Source organism: Pongo pygmaeus, chromosome 17, assembly GCF_028885625.2.
Source record: "Pongo pygmaeus isolate AG05252 chromosome 17, NHGRI_mPonPyg2-v2.0_pri, whole genome shotgun sequence".
NCBI lineage: Eukaryota > Metazoa > Chordata > Mammalia > Primates > Hominidae > Pongo > Pongo pygmaeus.
Genome location: NC_072390.2, coordinates 22,035,502 through 22,058,138, shown reverse-complemented (window position 1 = coordinate 22,058,138; position 22,637 = coordinate 22,035,502). Strand labels below are relative to the sequence as shown.

Genomic DNA, 22,637 nt, shown 5'->3' with positions numbered 1-22,637 from the left:
TTTATCTCCTGAGCTCAGATAATCTGCCCGCCTCGGCCTCCCAAAGTGCTGGATTACAGGGTAACTTAGCCACCAGGCCTGGCTGACACAACCACTTTGGAAGACAGTTTGTAAGTTTCTTGTAAAACCAGGCCAGGCACAGTGGCTCATGCCTGTAATCCAAGCACTTTGGGAGGCCAAGGCAGGAGGATCGCTTGAGCCCAGGAGTTTGAGACCAGCCTGGGCAACATGGTGAAACCCCATCTCTGCAAAAAATAGAAAAATTAGCTGGGTGTGGTGGCACTGTGCCTGTAGTCCCAGCTGCTCGGGAGGCTGAGGTGGGAGGATCATCTGAACCCAGAGAATTTAAAGCTGCAGTGAGCCATGATTGTCTGCCATGACAGAGTGAGACCCTGTCTCAAAAAACAAAACAAAACCCCAAAAAACAAAACTAAACTTACTTACAATATGATCCAGCAATCAGGCTTCTTGGTATCTACCCAAAGGAGTTGCGAACATGTCCACACAAAAACCTGTACACAGATGTTTGTAGGAGCTTTATTGATAATTGCCCAAACACAGAAACAACCAGAATGCTCTTTAGTTGGTGAATAAATAAACACTGTTACAGCCTGACAATGGAATATTATTCAGCACTAAAAAGAAACGAACTCTCAAGACAAGACATGGAGAAAGCTTAAATGCATATTACTATGAGGAAGGAAGCCAATCTGAAAAGGCTAGCCACTTCAAGATTCCCATTATATGCCATTCTGGAAAAGTCAAAACCATGCAGTCAGTGGAAAGATCAGCGGTTGCCAGGTGTTGCGGAAGAAAGGGATGAACAGGAGCACTAAGGATTTTCAGGGCAGTCAAACTATTCCGCATGATACTATAATGGTTGATCAATGTCATATATTTGCCAAAACCCATAGAATAAAACACCAAGAGTGAACCCTAATGCAAACTCTGAATTTTGGGTGATAATGATGTGTCAATGTAGGGTCAGTGATCATAACAAAGGTACCACTTTGGTGTGGGATGTTGACAGTGGAGGATGCTGTGCATGTGTGACAGTAGGGGTACATACGGGAACTCTATTTTCTGCTCAATTTTGCTGTGAACCTGAAAGTGTTCTAAAAACTAAAGTCTATTTAAAAAAATCCACTGTTTCACCTAATTCAACACTTCACTCCCACTCTGATAATCTCTGGCAACCACTGATCTGTTTACTCTCTGTATTTAAATTTAATTAAAATAATTTTAAAACTGTTTTGCTATTTTTATAATAATCAATATATTTTGATTGGACTTTTATAGTGAGCACTTTCTTTGGAAATGAGTGTCTGACCTTCAAAAAAGTTATAGTTGTTATCAGTTATCATAAGAGGTGGGGCCCACCTCTTAAGGTAGCAATAAAATCTTATTTATGGTTGAAAAAGGTCAGGTCATTGCGCCACTTCTCTTTGCAGGTTTCTGTGCAATCCATCAGGGGACAGCTGGGACTAATCATTTAAAAAACTTTCCAGCCTGCTAATTTTACCATACCTCACATTTTTGTCATTCCTGGCCAAAATCCAAAGGGCAAGTCCCTACTGCAGCCTCATTTTTTTTTTTTTTTCTGTACTTTCTGCTCCCCTGACGAAAGCTTCCACTGTCTCCCATCCTAACTTTACCACTACGCCCTCTAGAATGCCTTTTCCTGATAAGCAAAACCCCCTGAGTCGTTGGCGTCTCGGAAGAGGCTCCTCCACTTTCCGGTTTTGGCAGAATCCTTGATCTGAGCCAGGCCTTTTCCCAGGGGTTCTGACCCTCTTCACTTCCTTTTCCCCGGAGGACTCTGGCTCCCGGCTAGCAGGCAGCCCACTTCCCCCGGCCGCTTCCTTCCCCCGGGATGACACGTTTCTACAGGCGGACTCTTCTAATTCATACTATTTCCCTACCCCCGAGGTGGCTCCTAGCACCCCCAGGCCTGTTCTACCTGTAAAATCTTGACACATTTCAACTACTACTTCTGATCCTTTCCTCCCCGTCCAGCCTTCGCTCTTAGGCTGCCGAGCCTGGACTGCTTGTCATCCCCTCAGGCGTCTCCCCGGCCCTCCTTGCTCTTCAGCCTTCCCGGCGGAGCGCAGCTCCTGACCAAACCCACGGCTCGCCTTCTCCACCTGCTCCGCGCGCCTCGCACGTGTCTGGGGGGAAACACATCCAAACGTCGACTTAAATGATGCAAGGCCGAGGACCGTGAGAGGCAGTCTCCACTTTTTCATCTTTCTTCATGTGCACAGTAATAAGCTCTTACTACTTCTCAGCATAAGTAACTCGCCTTTTGCGGAGCAGCCTCCGCCGCCGAATGGTCAGAGCCCGGAGGAATCCGCACCAGGATCGTAGAGCATGACGGGCCGGGGGCGCGACGAGGATTGACGAGCCGGGAACAGGGCGGGGCTTGAGGGCGCGGGAGGGTGGGGCGAGGCATGACGGCCCTGGCGGGGGGAGTAGGCGGGGCTTGACGGGCCTGGGGGTGGGGCGAGTTATGACGGGCCGGGGCGTGGGCAGGGCTTGAGGGTCCAGGGGACTGCGTGGGGCCTGACGGGCCGGTGGGTGGGGCGGGGCTTGAAGGACTGGAAGGGTGTGGGCGGGGCTTGATGGACAGGGGCGGTGCGGGGGCGTGAGCAGCACGCGCCTTGCGCTCCCTGGTTGCGAGGTCTGGTTAGGGCGCGGGCCGCGCGCGCCGCCGCCGCCGCCACCACTGTCCTCTTCGGAGGCGCGGGCCCGACGGAAACCATGTTTGTGGCTCGCAGCATCGCGGCGGACCACAAAGATCTCATCCACGATGTCTCTTTCGACTTCCACGGGCGGCGGATGGCAACCTGCTCCAGCGATCAGAGCGTTAAGGTGCGCGCGGCGCTTGCGGGCGGGGCCGACCCCGGAAGGAGGGGGAGTGGGTGGGCGGCGCGGGGAACGGGGCTGTGTCTTGGTTTCAGTGACGCCGCTGGAAGCTGTGGGGTGGCGAGCGAGCCCTGGCTGGACCGGGCGGAAGCCCTCCCCGCCCGCGTATTGTGGGGTCACGGCGGCCTCGCGGGCCGCCCTCACGTGCGCCTGCGCAGCTGGTGCCACGTGCGCGCTCCCGCCCGCAGGGGACGCCGGGCCCTTTTCCAGGCCGCGTTGCCGGGGCTGCGGGCGGGAACCCAGGGGCGTCCCACCGTCAGCCTCGGCGTCGTGGGTCTTGCTCGCGCTGTACACCCGAGGACCTGCAGTGGGACCTGGTGGGAGACTTTGCCTGGCTGGCGCTGCGTCGGGTTCTGTGCCCCGCCGGTGTTCTCTCACCAGGGCACATGGTTTTCTCCGTGGGTTCAGAGCAGAAGCTCACTTTGTTACGCCAAGGAAGAAAAATACAAACCATTTACATCTGATTTCTCTGCTTGCTGCCCAGGAATCGGAGGGTTTGTTTCTTGAAGTTCCCGTAAACGTCTATAGACACTTCCGACAAGCAGAATTTCTTTCTTTTTTTTTTTTTTTGAGACGGAGTCTCACTCTGTCACCCAGGCTGGAGTGCAATGGCACGATCTCAGCTCACTGCAACGTCCGCCTCCCGGGTTCAAGCGATTATCCTGCCCCAGCCTCCCAAGTAGCAGGGATTACAGGTGCACGTCACCACGCCCGGCTAATTTTTTTGTACTTTTTAGTAGAGACGGGTTTCACCATGTGGGCCAGGCTGGTCTCGAACTCCTGACCTCGTGATCCACCCGCCTCGGCCTCCCAAAGTGCTTGGATTACAGGCGTGAGCCACCGCGCCTGGACGACAAGCAGAATTTCTAATGTGGGGATGCTATATGAGATTTAGGAACCTCCCAGATGTGTTGCAGGATGAATGAAAGCTGGAGTGCGGATTATTTGGTTCTCGACAACTCCAGAGTAACTGGAAATCTAAAGGATAGTTTATCCTTTTTCACATTCGAGTTTGATACCAGTGATCTCTCAAAGATAAACTTTTTATAAATAGTGTTGCAATTCTTAAAAGATGTAGTTTCTTTTTTAAAACAAGTTTATTTTTGTTGTAATAAACTACGTTAACCGGTTTTTTTTTTTTTTTTTTGAGACGGAGTCTTGCTCTGTCGCCCAGGCGGAGTGCAGTGGTGCAGTCTCGGCTCACTGCAAGCACCGCCTCCCGGGTTCACGCCATTCTTCTGCCTCAGCCTCGTAAGTAGCTGGGACTACAGGCGCCCGCCACCACGCCCGGCTAATTTTTTGTATTTTTAGTAGAGATGGGGTTTCACCGTGTTAGCCAGGATGGTCTCGATCTCATGACCTCGTGATCCGCCCACCTTGGCCTCCCAAAGTGCTAGGATTACAGGCGTGACCCACCGCGCCCGGCCCACGTTAACCGTTTTAAAGTGTAGAATTCAGTGGCATAGAGCACAGCATTCACATTGCTGTGCAGCGTCGCCACTGCCCATCTCCACAACCTTTTCTTCATCCTAAACTGAAACTCTGTACCCGAGAGCACCCTGTTGCCCCACCCCATCCTCTGGTAACCTCTATTCTACTGCTTTCTATTAATTTGCATATTCTAGGTACCTCAGATAAATAGAATCATAGAATATTCGCCCTTTTATATTTGGTTTATTTTAGTTAGTATAATTTTTTTTTCTTTTTTCGTTTTCCTTTTTTTTTTGAGACAGAGTCTGGCTCTGTCACCCAGGCTGGAGTGCAGTGGTGCGATCTTGGCTTGTTGCAACCTCAACATCCCAGGTTCAAGCCATCCTCCCACCTTAGCCTCTCCAGTAGCTGGGACTACGGGTGCGCGCCACCACGCCTGGCCAATTAAAAAAATTTTTTTTGTAGAGGCAGGGTCTTGCTGCGTTGCCCAGGCTAGTCTCGAACTCCTGGGCTCAAGTGATCCTCTCACCTCAGCCTCCCAGAGTGCTGGGATTACAGGTGTGAGTCACCTTGCCAAGCCCTCTTAGGTCCATTTATTCCAGAGTACTTTTTTTTTTAAAGGAGGAGGCATGTATTTATTTGTATATATTTTTAATTGAGCAAGTAATATATTTTTCTTTTTAGAAAGTGAAAAAATTATAGACTTATTGCTAATGTGTGTTAATATTTATTGATTTCTTCTGTTTTTCCTTTAACGTTTTAAGTTGTCATGGTAGAGTGTGTGTATATACGTATATGTCTTGTCAGAAATAGTGTTGCACTGAAAATTTTCATTAGTTTAGCATTTTATGTATTTTGAATGATTTTCTTAGGCTAATTCCAGAAGATAAATTAGTGGATATTTTAAAAACTATTGAAGAGAATTGACAAATTGCTATTTTGCAGGTCGTACCGTTTTATACTGCCAGCGATAGTATTGATTTGATAGTGTTATTGCTCTCGTTACATTTTTAACAGGTGAAATTGGCACCTTCTTATTGTAATCTATATTTTTTCTGGGTAATAAGGTTCAATTTTTTTGTTTTGAGATGGAGTCTTGCCATGTTGCCCAGGCTGCGGTGCAGTGGCTATTCACCGGCGTGATCATAGCCTTAAACTCCTGGGCTCAAGTAATCCCTCCTGCCTCAGCCTCTTGAGTAGCTGGGATTGCAGGTGTGCACCACCATGCCTAGTTTCAATATTTTTGCTTTACCATTTGTTACATGTACAGTTGAGCCTGTTGTTTGTAGATTCTGTGTTTTTTGAATTTGTCTACTCTGAAATTTACTTGTACTCCAAAAGTCACACTGCTTTTGCAGTCATTTGTGCATGTGTGAGGAGTGGTGAAAAGTTTGAGTCTCAGGACAGACATTTCCCATTGAGGTGAAACCAGGCGATACTCTATTTTGGCGCATACTGTAAGCAGGTGTTTTTCATGATCTATTTAGTGCAATGATTATTTGTTCTTTCTATTGGTGATTTTGCTGTTTAAAATGGCCTCCAAGCGTAGTGACTGTAACTAATTGTCTCTGTTACCTAATAGAGCTCAGCTTCCTGAATCCCTTGGTTCTTGGCCCAGTGCTTGACACATTCAAGGTTCTCAATGTATATATATTTTTTGAGACGGTGTCTCGCTCTGTCTCCCAGGCTGGAGTGTGGTGGCGTGATCTCAGCTCACTGCAACCTCCACCTCCGGGGTTCAAGAGATTGTCTTGCCTCAGCCTCCCTAGTAGCTGGGACTACAGGCATGCAGCACCATGCCTGGCTAATTTTTGTATTTTTAGTGGAGACGGGGTTTCATCACATTGTCTAGGCTGGTCTCAAACTCCTGACCTCAGGTGATCCGTTTCCCTTGGCCTCCCAAAGTGCTGGGATTACAGGCGTGAGCCATCGCACCCAGCCTCTCAATAAATATTTAATTGAATGAATGAATGTTTACTTGCTGGTTGTATTCTTTCGTGAATTATATGTTCACCCCTTTCCTTGTACACTGATTAAGTCTTATAGTTTTTGTATCAATTTGTAGGAATTTTTGTATAAAATATCTGCCTTTTATATTCTTATAGGTCTGGGATAAAAGTGAAAGTGGTGATTGGCATTGTACTGCTAGCTGGAAGGTTAGTATTTATTTTTACAGTTATTAAAAATACAGAAATATTTACTGTTTATTTTATAGTTATCTATGAATTGTTTTGAGAAAATAACATTTATACAGTAGTTCTTTTCCTGGGAAGACATTTTACTGTTTTTCGATATTAAAGTAACAAGTGTGTTTCTCAGAATTTGAGAGTAAGAAAATCTGTAATTCTGTAGCATTCTAACATAATTATCTTAGTAATTCAGAATATTCCTTTTGCCTTTACATATTTTAATTGTTGTGATGTTTCATACATAGTTTTCTCTTTAAAAAAAAAAAAAAAACCTTTACTCAAGTAGAAATATTCTTCTTTTTTTTTTTTTTTTTTTTTTTGAGACGGAGAGTCTCACTCTCTTGCCCAGGTGGGAGTGCAGTGGCATGATCTCGGCTCACTGCAACCTCTGCCTGTTGGGTTCAAGTGATTCTTCTGCCTCAGCCTCCCAAGTAGCTGGGACTATAGGTGTGCACCACGATGCCCGGCTAATTTTTGTGTTTTTAGTAGAGATGGGGTTTCGCCATGTTGGCCAGGCTGGTCTCGAACTCCTGACCTCAGGTGATCCGCCCTCGGCCTCCCAAAGTGCTGGGATTACAGGTGTGAGCCACCGTGCCTGGCCAAGTACAAATTTTCATACCTTAAAAGTCATCCATTTTAAATGTACAGTTCAGTGAGTTTTAGTAAACTTACATAGTTGTGTAGTCATCACTGTAATCCAGTTTTAGAACATTTCTCTCAAACTCAGAAATTCCTTTGTATCCTATTCCCACTCCAAGCCCCAGGCAACCACTGATCCATTTTCTGTCTCCATAGGTTTCTTCTCTCCTCTGCCCTCCCTCTCCCCTCCCCTCCCGCCCTCTCCTCTCTTCTTTTCTTTTTTTTTTTTTTTTTGAGCTGGCGTCTTGCTCTGTCACCCAGGCTGGAGTGCAGTGGTGCGATGTTGGCTCATTGCAACCTCTGCCTCCTGGGTTCAAGCAATTCTCCTGCCTCAGCCTCCTGAGTAGCTGGGATTACAGGCGCATGCCAGCACACCCAGCTAATTTTTGTAGTTTTGGTAGAGACAGGGTTTCACTATGTTGACCAGGCTGGTCTCGAACTCCTGACCTCAAGTGATTCCCGCCTTGGCCTTCCAAGGTGCTGGGATTACAGGCGTGAGCCACCATGCCCAGCCTGGTTTATCCTTTCTAGAAGTTTCATAGAAATGGAATTTTGAAATACATAGTCTTTGTGTCTGGCCACTTTCCCTTTGCATGTTTTGAGGTTCATCCATATTGTGTCATGTGTCAGTTTGTTCCTTTGATACTGAGTAGTCCATTGTATGTATATTGCCACGTTTTGTTTTTCTGTTCACCAGTTGACGGACATTTGAGTTGTTTCTTGTTTTGGCTGTTATGAGTAATGTTAAGAATGTGCCATGTAAGTCTGTGTAGGCATATATTTTCATTTCTTTTGGATAGATGCGTATGAGTGGAATTGATGGGCTGTACATGCTTAGCTTTCTAAGAAACTGCGAAACTCTTCCAAAGTGGCTATGCCCACCAGCCATGTGTGAGGTTCCAGTTTCTCTACATCCTCACCTGCACTCGATAATATCTGTCTTTTTTATTAGAGGCATTTTAGTAGTTGAGAAGTGACCACAAAAATCATTGGATTTTGATTTGTATTTCCTTAATACCTCATGTTGATTATTTTTTCACATGCTTATCTACCATTCATGTATCTTCTTTTGTGAAAGGTCTATCCAAGTTCCCCCCCCCTTTTAAGGTGAGATTAACTTATCATAAAATTAATAATTTCAGAGTAAACAATTAATTGGCATTTACTTCATTTACAGTGTTGTGTAACTACCACCTCTTTCTAGTTCTAAAACATTTTTATTATTCCAAAAGGAAACCCCTATCTCTTGCTTTTAAGCCTAACATATTTCATATGTACTTTTCTATATCTTTAAAGGCTTTTTATTAACAGCCAATAAATATACCATTTTGCTTAACTAGTGGATATTTAAGTTTCCATTTTATTGTGATGAGCATCTTTGTGCAAACCTTATTCTTTAGATTGCATTTTACTGTAAATCTAAGAAAACTTATCTGCCTTAGTGTGCATTTTTAACTTTATAGCCCTGTATAAGTAAGAATTAAAGATGATACAGAAAAGACTGGACAAAACAAGGTTAAAAAATAAGGGTGCAAAATGTACCTTTAGTTGGTGACATTGTTACCATGTAGAAGTTATTGGTTAAACTATTTTTATGTTGTTGAATGTAAAAAATGTTAGCTATACAGTGTGAAACACATTTTCTGAATGTTGTTTGTTATTATACAGTATTTTCCCTGAGAAGCACCTAGCAAATTCTTTTGATGGTGAAATTCTTTAAGACCTTTGTATCCCTTCTCCAGCTGCCTCCCCTCCCACCCCTTGGCCAACAGGAGGGTTGTAAGGATTTGGGCTTCCCCATATTTGCTCTTCCTACAATAGTCTGTTGTCAATAGACTATATTGTTAGTTAAAATCATTTAAGCATTTTATGGCTATAATCTCTATATATTGTTAGACTTTTGAAGCAAATAATTTTTTTTTTTGGAGACAAGGTCTTGCTCTATCACCCAGGCTGGAGTGCAGTGGCACAATCTTGGCTTACTGCAGCCTCAACCTTCCAGGCTGAAGTGATCCTCCCACCTCAGCCTCCCAAGCAGCTGGGACCATAAGTGCATACCACCACGCCTAATTTTTTGTGTTTTTTGTAGTGATGGTGTTTTGCCATATTGCCCAGACTGGTCTTGAACCCCTGGGCTCAAGCAGTCTGCTCACCTCAGCCCCCTAAAGGCTGAGAATACAGGCATGAGCCACTATGCCTGGATGAATCAAATGAAAAAAAAGTATTTTTTTAATTGAGCTATAATTTACATATCATAATGTGCACCCATTTAAAGTGTACAATTTAGTGATTTTAAGTATATTCATTAAATTGGCAACCACCACCACTTCTAATTTCAGAACATTGTTTACCACCTCTAAAGGAAACCCTGTGCTCATTTAGCGGTCACTTCTTGTTTACTCTGCTCCCAGCTGCTGGTAACCACTAATCTACTTTCTGTCTCTATGGATTTTGGAGCAAATAAATCTAATGTTATTTATTTTATTAGGTGGATATTTTCTATAGAAAGAATTTGCAAGTAAAATGGTGGACTTACAGAATCTTTGTTTCAAAGGTTGGTTACGCTAAACTCTGAAGCAACTCTTCAACTATCAGCACTGGAAGTAGTCAAGTTTATCTGGCTAGATTTTTCTTTTATTAGTAAAATGTCAGAAGAACTGGACTCAAGAAGCATTACAATCCTAAATATAGAATGTCTTCTAAAGGTTAAAACATTCTGGAATTTAACTTTTTATTTACATGTTATGTTGATCCATTTTCTCCTCTCATAGAAGTAAAACTATATTCTGTTTCCTCACGTAAAACCAGTATTTATGAAATATGAATAAGTATTTAGGAAAAAAGAAGCCCTGGGATAATGAATATCTGTTTTCTTTTCTTTTATTTATTTATTTTTTTTGATTCCTCAGACACATAGTGGATCTGTATGGCGTGTGACATGGGCCCATCCTGAATTTGGACAGGTTTTGGCTTCCTGTTCTTTTGACCGAACAGCTGCTGTATGGGAAGAAATAGTAGGAGAATCAAATGATAAACTGCGAGGACAGAGCCACTGGGTGAGACATTTATTAGTATTCTGGGGACCAGGAAGACATGAGCAGCCAAGGAGCATTAGTCCGAAGGCTACCTCAGATAATTGGTAAAATATCACCACTTCCCTCTAGTTTTACCAGTTCTAAAGTTCTTTCTCCCATGTTTTTTTCTTCCTTGTTTATTTCATTTTAACTTGGGTCTGAAGCAATACTTAGGAGCATCATTGCATTGTTTATAACTTTTATGATGAATCTAGAATATTTGCATTGTATTTGATTTTACCTATTAGTATATTTTATGATAGTAATATATAGTAATATATGATTTTAAAGTATTCTGGCTCACTGCAGTCTCAAACTCCTGGCCCCACCTCAGCCTCCTGAGTTGCTGAGATTATAGGCATGAGCCACTGTGCCTAACTCTAAAATTCTTTTTTTTTTTTTTTTAACTTTAAACTCTTAAGGGTTAATAAAATTTTTTTTTTTTTTTGAGACGGAGTCTCACTGTGGTCGCCCAGGCTGGAGTGCAGTGGCGCCATCTTGGCTCACTGCAAGCTCCGCCTCCCGGGTTCACGCCATTCTCCTGCCTCAGCCTCCTGAGTAGCTGGGACTATAGGCGCCCGTCACCACGCCCGTCTAATTTTTTGTATTTTTAGTAGAGACGGGGTTTCACCGTGCTAGCCAGGATGGTCTTGATCTCCTGACCTGGTGATCTGCCTGTTGGCCTCCCAAAGTGCTGGGATTACAGGCGTGAGCCACCGCGCCTAGCCAAGGGTTAATAAAATTCTTTAAAGGCCGGGCGCGGTGGTCAGGCCTGTAATCCCAGCACTTCAGGAGGCTGAGGCGGGCGGATCACGAGGTCAGGGGATCAAGACCATCCTGGCTAACATAGTGAAACCCTGTCTCTACTAAAAATACAAAAAATTAGCCGGACATGGTGGCGGGCGCCTGTAGTCCCAGCTACTCGGGAGGCTGAGGCAGAAGAATGGCGTGAACCCGGGAGGTGGAGCTTGCAGTGAGCCGAGATCATGCCGCTGCACTCCAGCCTGGGCGATGGAGCGAGACTCATCTCAAAAAAAAAAAAAAAAATCTTTAAAAATTGTTTCTTCTGTTTTGTGGTTACTTTTGTTTTCTTAGGAAATATACTGTCCTCGGCCGGGTGCGGTGGCTCACGCCTATAATCCCAGCACTTTAGGAGGCCAAGGTGGACAGATCACCTGAGGTCAGGAGTTTGAGACCAGCCTGACCAACATGGAGAAACTCCATCTCTACTAAAAATACAAAAATTAGCTGAGCATGGTGGCACATGCCTGTAATCCGAGTTACTCAGGAGGCTGAGGCAGGAGAATCGCTTGAACCCGGGAGGCGGAGGTTGTGGTGAGCCGAGATCGTGCCATTGCACTCCAGCCTGGGGGACAAGAGCGAGACTTCGTCTCAAAAAAAAAAAAAATACACTCTCCTTTATCTGCATCTGCTTTTATCGCTGTCTTTGCCTTATTGGATGTTTGAATTTGGGCAAGAACATAATATAATCTGTGTGCTGTTGAAGTTCCTCATCTATAAAGTGAAAACATTGAACTAGGTTATATTTAAGACTCTTTCCAGCATTTTCATATGAAGGTATTATCATCTGCATGCTTTTTTTTCCCCCTTTATGATTTGTTTTTTGTAATAGATAATCATGCACATGGTGTAAAATTCAAAAGAAACAAAAGGAAGTATGTAGTGGGAGTGTCCTGCTATTACCCCTCACCTGCCGTCCCTAATGGCATGATACTGTATTAGAGCCAGTCACAGCTCATTGCAGTCTCAACCTCCTGGGCTCAAGCGATCCTCCCACCTTAGCCCCACAAGTAGCTGGGATCACAGGCATGTACCACAGGCTAATTTTATTTTGTAGAGATGGGGTTTCACCATGTTGCCCAGGCTGGTCTTGAACTCCTGGACTGAAGCAGCCCTCCCACCTCGGCCTCCCAAAGTGCTGTGATTATAGGCGTGCGCCACTACGAGGGCCATGATGCAATTTTTTATTGTGGTAAAATATGTATAACATAATATTCCTCATTTTAACTATTTGTTTGTTTTTTTTTTTGAGACAGAGTCTTGCTCTGTCACCCAGGCTGGAGTGCAGTGGTGGGATCTTGGCTCACTGCATTCTCCGCCTCTGGGGTTCAAGTGATTCTCCTGCCTCAGTGTCCTGAGTAGCTGGGACTACAGGCATGTGCCACCATGCCTGGCTAATTTTTTTGTGTTTTTAGAAGAGACAGGGTTTCACCATGTTGGTCAGGCTGGTCACAACCTCCTGATGTCAAATGATTCGCCTGCTTTGGCCTCCCGAAGTGCTGCGATTACAGGCGTGAGCCACCATGCCTGGCCCATTTTAACTATTTGTAAATGGTATAATTCAGTAGAATTAATTACGTTCACAGTGCTGTGTACCCATCACTGTTATCTGTACTCAAAACTGTTCATCATTGCCAACATAAACTCTGTATTGTTAAAGAATGCCTCCCCCTTCCTCCTCCCTCTACCCCCTATTCAACTGTCTGTCGATAAATTTGACTAGGTACTGCATGTAAGTGGAATCACAGTATTTGTCCATTTGCGACTGGCTTATTTCACTAAGTAAAATGTTTTCATGGTCTGTGCATTTTGTAGCATATATTAACTTTATTCCTTTTTATGGCTGGGTAATATTCCATTTTGTGTGTATACCACATTTTGTTTATCCATTCATTTGTAGATGGACCCTTGGGTTGTTTCCACTTCATGACTATTGTGAATACTACTGCTATGAGCATTGTTGTACAGATAAATGTTTGAGACCGTGCTTTCGATTCTTTTGGAAATATACCTAGGAGTAGAATTGCTGGCTCATATGGTAGTTCTATGTTTCACGTTTTTAGGAACTGTGAGACTTTTCCATAGCAGCTACATACACCATTTTACATTCCTACCAGCAATGCTTAAGGGTTCCAATTTTTCCAAATCTTCATCAGCACTTGTTTTGGAGCTTTTTATTGTAGCCATCCTAGTGACTGTGTTGTGAAGTAGTATCTCCATTGTGGTTCTGATTTGCATTTCTCTAATAATTACTGATGTTGACCATATTTTCATGTGCTCATTGGTGAATTTTATGTCTTCCTTGGGAAAATACTATTCATATTCTTTGCCCATTTTTTTAAATTGGGTTTTTTGTTGTTGTAGGAGTTCTTTATATATTCTGGATATTAATCCCTTATCTGTTATAGGTTGAGTATTCCTTATCCATAATGCTAGGATCCAGAAATGTTTTGGATTTCGGATTTTGAATTTTGCAATATTTGCATTTATACTTACCAGTTAAGCATTCGCCTCCTTATTTATTTACTTAATAGAGTTGCCCAGGCTGGTCTTGAACTCCTGGGTTCAAGCGATCCTCCACCTTGGCCCCCCAGAGTGCTGGGATTACAGGTGTGAGCCACTGTGCCCAGCCCCAGTTAAGCATTCTAAATCCAAAAGTTTGAAATTCAGAATGCTTCAATAAGCATTTTCTTTGAGCATCAAGCCAATGCTCAAAAAGTTTTGGAGTTTGGAGCATTTTAGATTTCGGATTTTTGGATTTGATATGCACAACCTGTAAATGATTTGCAAATATTTTCTCCCATTCTCGGGGTTGCCTTTTTCACTCTTGATGGTTTCTTTTGATGCACAAAATTTTAAAATTTTGAAGTCTAGTTTATCTAAATTTTTTTCTTTTGTTTCCCATGCTTTTGGTGTTATATCCAGGAAAGCATTGCCAAATCCAGTGTCATGAAGACTTTCCCCAGTGTTTTCTTCTAAGATTGTTATAGAATCCTCAATTCAGGCTTGTATCCCCAATGTGGAGCTGACAGCAAACACTGAGTCATCAGTACTTGGAGATAGAGTGAGGTTTATTTGATTTGGCTAAAGCAAGAAGATGGGAGGGCAAGATCTCTCGAATCCATCTAAACAAAAGGAAGCATTGGGTAGTTTTTATGTGACTAGATCTAGTAAGGGAGGGGGAGTTTCACAGAATCTAGTGGAAAAGTCTGTGTTTTTTTAGTCTCAGGTAACGCCTTGAGCAACCAGATGTCCGGTTGTTAGCAGCTGGTCACAGTGTCCTTAAAGCCATTCATTTCTTCTGGCAACATTTTTCTTTACATGACGCTGAAGTTGTCGTCTCTTGATTGACAAAGAAGCAGTACATCAACAGTTTATCATTATATTGTGGCAACAAGGGATATTCAGCAAAAAGTGAGTGGTTCACATGTGCAAGCAAGCAAGGGCCTGATAAAAATTATTTATTTCAGTCATTAAAAAATGTCAGGGTGCTGAAATCTAGTTTTCCCAGTACCATTTATTGAAAAGACCATTCTTTCCCCTGTTGAATGGTCTTGACACCTTTGTTGAAAATAATGGCTATATATATATGGAGGATTGCATTCTGGGCTCTCTTGTGGACCATTGGTCTGTATGTCTCCTTGTCCTAATAGCGCACTGTTTTAATTCCGGTAGCTTTGTAGCTTGAGTGGCTATTCAGACAGTTTTACAGCTCTTCTCGGGGGAGGAGTATGTCTGATTGCCTTTGCACTAGGGCTTCCCTAAGCCAAACAGCTGCTTATGGGGAGGAAGGAATAGAAATTTATAGAATTGTAAAAGTTTTTTTGGCGTTAAGTCTGAGGTGTGTCAGTTCAGTATACTATGAATTGGATTTGGGAGTGGTGGCATAAAAAGGACTTTTCTTCGAATTTCAAGATACTTATTTGTATTTAGTTTAGTCACCTTTCATTAATATATTAGCAGTGGCAAATCCATATGGGTCTGCAGCAGCCTCATTTCTTGCCTCTTCAAAAGAAAGAATTCCACCTAGGGGCATAAGGCAGAGTAAGAGACTAAGATAAGTTTTAGAGCCAGAGTGGAAATTTGTTAAAAAATTTTACAGCAGAAATGAAGTAAAATACATTTGGAAGAGGGCCAAGTGGGTGACTTGAGAGAGTCAAATGCATGGTTTGATCTTGGACTTGGGTTGTTACACGTTGGCATGCTTCCCAGGGGTTGCGTCTCTTCTCTGATTCTTCTCTTGGGGTGGGCAGTCCGCATGTGCAGTGGCCCACTAGTGCCTGGGAGGGGCCGCATGTGCAGTGTGTTTACTGGAGTTGTGCAGATGCTCACTTGAGGCGTTTTTCCCTTAACAGAATGTTCCTAGAAGGTCATAGATCAGTTAAGCTCCGCCATTTTGCCTCTTAGTGCACGTGCTTGAGCCTAGTCATCCAGCTCCTCAGATCTTATCAGGAAGCTGCTGATCACCAGTTTCAGGTGTTTCTATCTGTTGGGAGACTGCCTTTCCCTGGCACTGGCTGCAACCAATGATTAGTTTAGAGAGAAAGTTTAACAACTGCCTGACCATCACCTGATGGTTGCTTGACATTCCTGGTGGGGTGGGGTCCTCTGCTGCCCTGCTCATGTCAGACTACCTACTGTAACAAATGCATTTATTTTCTCAACATTTGTGTTTATATTAATTATTCAGTGGTGTCTGTAGACAAAAGTTTGCTAAGATGTTATCTTTGAAGTTTATGTAATATTATCCTTTTAATATTGAAACTCTTTAAGAAGGATTTTGGTAACCATAGACAGTAATCTGTTGATTGCTAAACTTTATTGACTTTGTTTTTTTTTGAGACAAAATCTCGCTCTGTCACCCAGCCTGGTGTGCAGTGGCATGATCTCGGCTCAGTGCAGCCTCTGCCGACCACACTCAAGCGATTCTCCTGCCTTAGCCTCTCTAGTAGCTGGGATTGCAGGCGCCCGCCACAATATCTGGCTAATTTGAATATTTTTAGTAGAGATGGGGTTTCACCATGTTGGCCAGGCTGGTCTTGAACTCCTGACCTCAAGTGATCACCCACCTCAGTCTCCCAAAGTGCTGGGATTACAGGCGTGAGCCACTGCACCTGAGCTTATTGATGTTTTTAATAAAGTTTCATTTTATCTGTGTGCCAGAAGATAACTTTTAAATGTGATGTTGGAATTTTACAGTGATCACAAAGCTTGCTTTCTACCATTCTTTTGGTCCCTGTTAAATGCCTTCACTTAAAAGTGCATGGTAGCTGGGTGCAGTGGCTCACACCTGTAATCCTAGCAACTCGGGAGGCTGAGGTGAGATCACTTGAGGCCAGGAGTTTGAGACCCGTCTGGGCAACATAGTGAGACCCCCATCTCTATAAAAATAAGAAAAATTAGCTGGGCATGGTGGCAGGTGCCTGTCCTCCCAGCTACGGGGAAGGCTGAGGCAAAAGGATCACTTGAGCCATGATCATGGCACTGTACTCCAGCCTGGGTGACAGAGCAAGACCCTGTCCCTAAGAAAAAAAAAAAATAATAATAGTGGTCCAAATGGGATTAACAGAAAATTATTCTTGAGAGAAGAAATTGCATGCCTTTCTTAGTGGTTTTTTTTTTTTTTTTTTTGAGAGAGGGTCTTACTCTGTCACCCAGGCTGGAGTGCAGTGGTGCGATCTTTGCTCACTGTACCTTCTGCCCCACTGGCTCAAGCGATCCACCCGCCTCAGCCTCCCGAATAGCTGGGGCCACAGGCGTGCACCACCACACCTGACTATTTTTTTTTTTTTTTCAGTTTTAGTAGAGACGGTGTCTTGCGATGTTGCCCAGGCTGGTCTTGAACTCCTGAGCTCAAGCAGTCTGCCTGCCTTGGTTTCCCAAAGTTTTGGGATTACAGGTGTAAGCCATCATGCCCAACTCATTTACTGTTAAAGGGTCTAATGCTTGCAGCATGCTTTGTATGACAAAACTACTTGTCTGAAAATTCTAACATTTTCTCTTTTTTTTGTGCTCAGTTTGCTTAAGAGAGATTACTTATATAACAAAGGTAGGCTTTTGGAGGTAGACTTTTTTTTCATTAAAGGGAGTAATTAATTATAGCTCACTAATTTGTTAGTGATTCCCAGCTGTATATGTGGTATTTTGCCATGTACTTGTAGGAAATTGTGGCCCAGAGATGTATCCAAGCTTATATACCTAGGGAATGACAGAGGAGTTCCTGTGTGATTCCAGAGTCTGTCTGTCTTTTCTACTCTACCATGCTTTCTTTTTGTATATAATTTAAATTGTTAATTTTTTTTTTTTTAGGTTAAAAGGACAACTCTGGTGGATAGCAGAACATCTGTTACTGATGTGAAGTTTGCTCCCAAGCACATGGGTCTTATGTTAGCAACCTGTTCGGCAGATGGTATAGTAAGAATCTATGAGGCACCAGATGTTATGAATCTCAGCCAGTGGTCTTTGCAGCATGAGATCTCATGTAAGCTAAGCTGTAGTTGTATTTCTTGGAACCCTTCAAGGTAAGTTTACATATTAAACCTCTGATAACATCCTAGTAAAATAAACTAGTAATTTTTAAGCTAACAATTTGATAATTTATTCTCTCAAAGGTGCTTCTTCTCAAGATATATAGAGTATATGTTCTCCATTTTTCACCCAGGCATGTCACTTGTCCCTGGGTGACATGCCTTCCTCAACAGAGGAAGGCAGCATTGTAAATATTTTCATGTGAACCTTTTGGATGTTTTCTATACATATACAAGTAACTATTTAATATTGTCATAAACACACATATATGCAAACACGCCCAGATACTTACTAGCACAGGTAGACACAGAACACCAGATATTGAAACCCATACATTTGATTGATTGACTGGTTGATTGAGACAGAGTGTTGCTCATTTGCCCAGGCTGGAGTGCAGTGGCATCATCTTGGCTCACAGCAGCCTCCACCTCCTGAGTTTAAGCAATTCTCTTGCCTCAGCCTCCCAAGTAGCTAGAATTACAGGCATGCGCCACCATGTCCGCCTAATTTTTGCATTTTTAGTAGAGACGGGGTTTCACCATGTTGGCCAGACTGGTCTTTGAACTTCTAACCTCAGGTGATCTGCCTGCCTCGGCCTCCAAGAGTGCTGGGATGACAGGCATGAGCCACTGCACCCAGCCAGAAACCCTTACATTTTCCTTCCTTGCAATTAGCTTTTTTCACTTAAAGATACATTGTGGGCCTTTTTCCATATATTAATATATTTAGTCCTACCTCATTTCTTTTTAACTGCTGGATAGAGCATGACTATATGAATATTACCATAGTTGCTTTTTATTAAACTGTTTTTAAACAATTATAAGAATCACTTGGTGAAGAAAAAAATTGAAATAATCTGTAAGAATACAAAAAGAAAGGTAAAGTTCCTTTACCCCCTAAAAACAAATGCTGTTAATAGTTCTGTTTTCAGATTTTAATTCTGGTAGTCACTAGTATATTTTTAAAGGATTTACTTATACCTCTGGTTCTTGCTGTGTTATCTTTTTTTAAAAATTTTTATTCTGCTATTTTTCCACATGTTCTTGTTATGTTATCATTAAAGAATATCCAAACTGATAGGAAAGATGAATAGAGCACATTTATACAACTTTCCACATCCCAAGGTATGACTAGATAGATATCTTATTTGTGGTGATGTTGACAGTTGTTGGAGTTATATTGGTAATTATTATAATTTCAAATAATATATATATGTCTACACATATTTATCAATTTTTAGACTATATGTTTACTCCCCTCTCTTTTTTTTTTTTTTTTTTTTTTTGAGATGGAGTTTTGCCCTGTTGCCCAGGCTGGAGTGTAGTGGCATGATTTTGGCTCACTGCAAGCTTCGCCTCCTGGGTTCAAGCGATTCTCCTGTGTCAGCTTCCCAAGTAGCTGGAATCACAGGCGCCCGCCACCACATCTGGCTAGTTTTTTTTGTATTTTTAGTAGAGACGGGGTTTCTCCATGTTAGCCAGGCTGGTCTTGAACTCCTGACCTCAGGTGATCTGCCTGCCTTGGCCTCCCAAAGTTCTAGGATTACAGGTGTGAGCCACTGTGCCTGGCTTCCCCTCTCTTAAAAAAGAGGGAATTAGTTTATTGCTTCCCCCTCACATTGCCCCTTCCATTTCCTCATTCTTTTTTTTTTTTGAGGCGGAGTCTCGCTCTGTCACCCAGGCTGGAGTGCAATGGCGTGATCTAGGCTCACTGCAAGCTCTGCTTCCTGGGTTCAAGCGATTCCCCTGCCTCAGCCACCTGAGTAGCTGGGACTACAGGTGCCTGCCACCACGCCTGGCTAATTTTTTGTATTTTTAGTAGAGATGGGGTTTCACCGTATTAGCCAGGATGGTCTCGATCTCCTGACCTTGTGATCCGCCCACCTCGGCCTCCCAAAGTGCTGGGATTACAGGCGTGAGCCACCGCGCCCAGTCCATTTCCTAATTCTTATATTGCTTGTATACTGGCAAGATTTATAATATTTACATTCTGTAAACATTTAACACATATGTGTAAGTATTTTGTCTTTTGACTACAAATTGATTCTGAAAATTAAGTGGCAGCCAGCTTTACAATCTAGATTATGTAAGTATTCATTTGAGATGCCAATATGGAGATGGAATGGATGGCAAACTTTTCAAATACCTGAAAATGTCTTAATTTTACTCCATGCTTAATTGATAGTTTGGCTAGTTTTAGAGTTCTGAATGTAAGAATTTCAAAAGATACAGTTCTTGCATATTTTTAACTAGGTTTTATTAATGAGCTGTGGTCAGTCCGATGCTGGTTCTTTTGTAGGTAGCTTTTTCTTTTTGGAAGGTTTTAGGATTTTGCCTTATTCTGAGCTCTCTTGCACATATATTTTGACATTTTTTATGATGGATTTTGATAACCAGTGGAAATGAGTTTTAATGTAATCACATTTGTCAGGCTTTATTATTGGAATGCTTTTTGTGTTTTATTTGAGCAGTTTTTCCCACCTTGGGGTTGTCTAGTGTATTCATTAGAGAAAATTTCAGATATACCAGAAGTAACAGAAGTACAGTAGACAGATCCTTCCATACTCATCGCCCAGCTACAGTAACCCAAAGCTGCTGCTGTACTTTCCTCATTCCCCTTATTCAGGAAAAACCCCGACCTGGATTATTATGTGTTGGCCTTTGTTGATTAATCTTACTTAGCACTTACCATTTATTTTTTATTTTTATTTTTATTGTTCTTTTTTTTTTGGAGACGGAGTCTTGCTCTGTCACCCGGGCTGGAGTGCAGTGGTGTGATCTCAGCTCACTGCAAGCTCCGCCTCCTGGGTTTAAGAGATTCTCCTGCCTCAGCCTCCTGAGTAGCTGAGATTACAGGCATGCGCCACCATGCCCGTCTAATTTTATATTTTTAGTAGAGACGGGGTTTCTCCATATTGGTCAGGCTGGTCTCGAACTCCTGAGCTCAGGTGATTCACCCGCCTCAGCCTCCCAAAGTGTTGGAATTACAGGCGTGAGCCACCGCACCCAGCCACCATTTATTATTTATTATTTTTTATGTATTTGTTTTCGAGACGGGTGTCACTGTGTCACCCAGGCTGGAGTGCAGTGGCACTCCCTGGACCTCCCTGGGCTCAGGTGATCCTCCCACCACACACAGCCTCCCAAGTAACTGGGACTACAGGCATTCACCACCATGCCTATCTAATTTTTTGGTATTTTTTGTGGATATGGGGTTTCGCCTTGTTGCCCAGAATGGTGCTGAACTCCTGGACTCAAGCAGTTTTCTTGGCTTGGCCTCCCAAAGTGCTGAGATTACAGGCATGAGCCACTGCACTTGGCCAATCCTGCTTGACACTCAGTGGTCCCTTTAAAAATGAATGTTATTGTCTCAAATTGGGGATATCTTACAATCCTTTGATAATTTCTTTTTATTCTCTTGTCTCTGTTCTGTCTTTCTGGCACTCCTATTTGATTATTCCAGGATTTACTCTCCATTTAAAACGAAATTGTTTGGAGGTTTAGTACTCCATCTCCCAGATCCCCACTTTGTTCTCCAGGTATACATTTTTTCCTGTCATTGAATTTTTGTATGAATGGCAATCATTTTTAATTGTTCAGAGTTTCTTTTTCTCTGATTACTTCTTTTTTATACCAGTTTTTGTTACACGTATTACACTATTTCCCTGTGGTTTCTAGTTAAGATTTTTTAAAATTTGCATTTGTTTGCTGAATAACAGTCAATTATCATTTGTACTGGCAATGTTCTATAAAGTTGCCATGAACACTGAATTAGCTAATACTGAATACCGAATTGCTCCTTGGGGAAATACAGGGTTTCCATGAGTCTCTCACTACATTTTTGTCAACTGCTCAGTGTATAACCTTTTTGTGTGTCTTTCTTTTTAAAGACAACTTATATGTTGTTGATTCATTAACACTGAACTCACAGCCAACAACACAAACTACTTAGACCTGAACAAAGCATTTTGAATACACCTATTTTCTCCATAAGGCACATCCCAGCCTTCCTATGTTTAGGAACACTAGACAGCACTTCAGCAGCATCCACGAGGTTTTAAACTGTGAAATCACTTTTAAAAAACACAAAAATGTGAAAAACGTGAGGTGAACTGACTAGACTGTGTAAAGGACATTTGTTTACCAATGAGAGCCAAAGGAAGAAGGCACCTCTGCTGGGAAACTGCATCAGGCAACTGGATTTTTTTGCAGAGCTGCTCTGCACCTGCCGATGAATGACCATGAAAGCCTGGGCTGGGCACGGTGGCTCACTCCTGTTATCCCAGCACTTTGGGAGGCTGAGGCGGGCGGATCACTTGAAGTCAGGAGTTTGAGACTAGCCTGGCCAACGCAGCGAAACACTGTTTCTACTAAAAATACAAAAATTAGGTGGGCGCGGTGGTGTGCACCTGTAATCCCAGCTACTCAGGAGGCTGAGGCAGGAGAATTGCTTGAACTTGGGAGGTGAAGGTTGCAGTGAGCCGAGATCATGCCACTGCACTCCAGCCTGGGCAACAGAGCGAGACTGTCTCAAAAAAGAGAAAAAAAAGAAAAAAAAAAGCCTGAGAGAATTGGGTTTTATGGTTACAAATACATTTTAGGCCAGTTTACAAGTGCAGAATCTCTAAATAGTGAGGATTGGCTATATGTGTTTTCTCAAAGATCAGTTCTTTTCGTGTGCCTTGGTCTTTATCTTCTGCGCCACTTGTTTTTCTTGGGTGTCTGCTGATCTTTGCTTATTTATATTTATGAGTGAGTGACTGTTATTGCTATTAGAGAAAACTGGTATTGGCATTTTTCTCCTGCTGGGTGCTCTGTTGTGTTAACAACTTACTCTCTCAACTAGGGAGGCTGACTGAATTTTGTGGAATGGGTGGAGTGGGTTGACAGGGTTTCCTAAGGATGTGTGAGGCAAGAGCAGGCTGGGGCACCCTCAAACTGACAAAGCAAGAAAGATTTTCCATTGAGCACGATGAACCATGTGAGCGTTCTTTTCTTCCTCCCTGTCCCCTTTCCCTGTTGGTTTTGGAATACTCCTTTATTTCCAGCTC

At 42.9% G+C, this 22,637-nt stretch overlaps 1 protein-coding gene across 2 annotated transcripts in view; it reads left to right on the top strand.

Annotated features, from left to right (window-relative positions):
- Nucleotides 1–527: 527 nt before the first annotated feature.
- The window catches only part of SEH1L (SEH1 like nucleoporin), a 38,757-nt gene continuing 16,647 nt past the window's right edge, over nt 528–22,637 (top strand). The window contains exons 1-5 of one of the 2 annotated variants that reach the window (XM_063653349.1): nt 529–2,168; nt 2,303–2,871; nt 6,462–6,512; nt 10,094–10,240; nt 17,369–17,580. In XM_063653349.1, coding sequence (XP_063509419.1) covers nt 2,761–2,871; nt 6,462–6,512; nt 10,094–10,240; nt 17,369–17,580 — 521 coding nt within the window. In that variant the 5' untranslated portion in view covers nt 529–2,168; nt 2,303–2,760. Of the gene's footprint in view, nt 2,872–6,461; nt 6,513–10,093; nt 10,241–17,368; nt 17,581–22,637 lie in introns of both variants that reach the window. The other variant, XM_054460256.2, reaches the window with a different exon arrangement.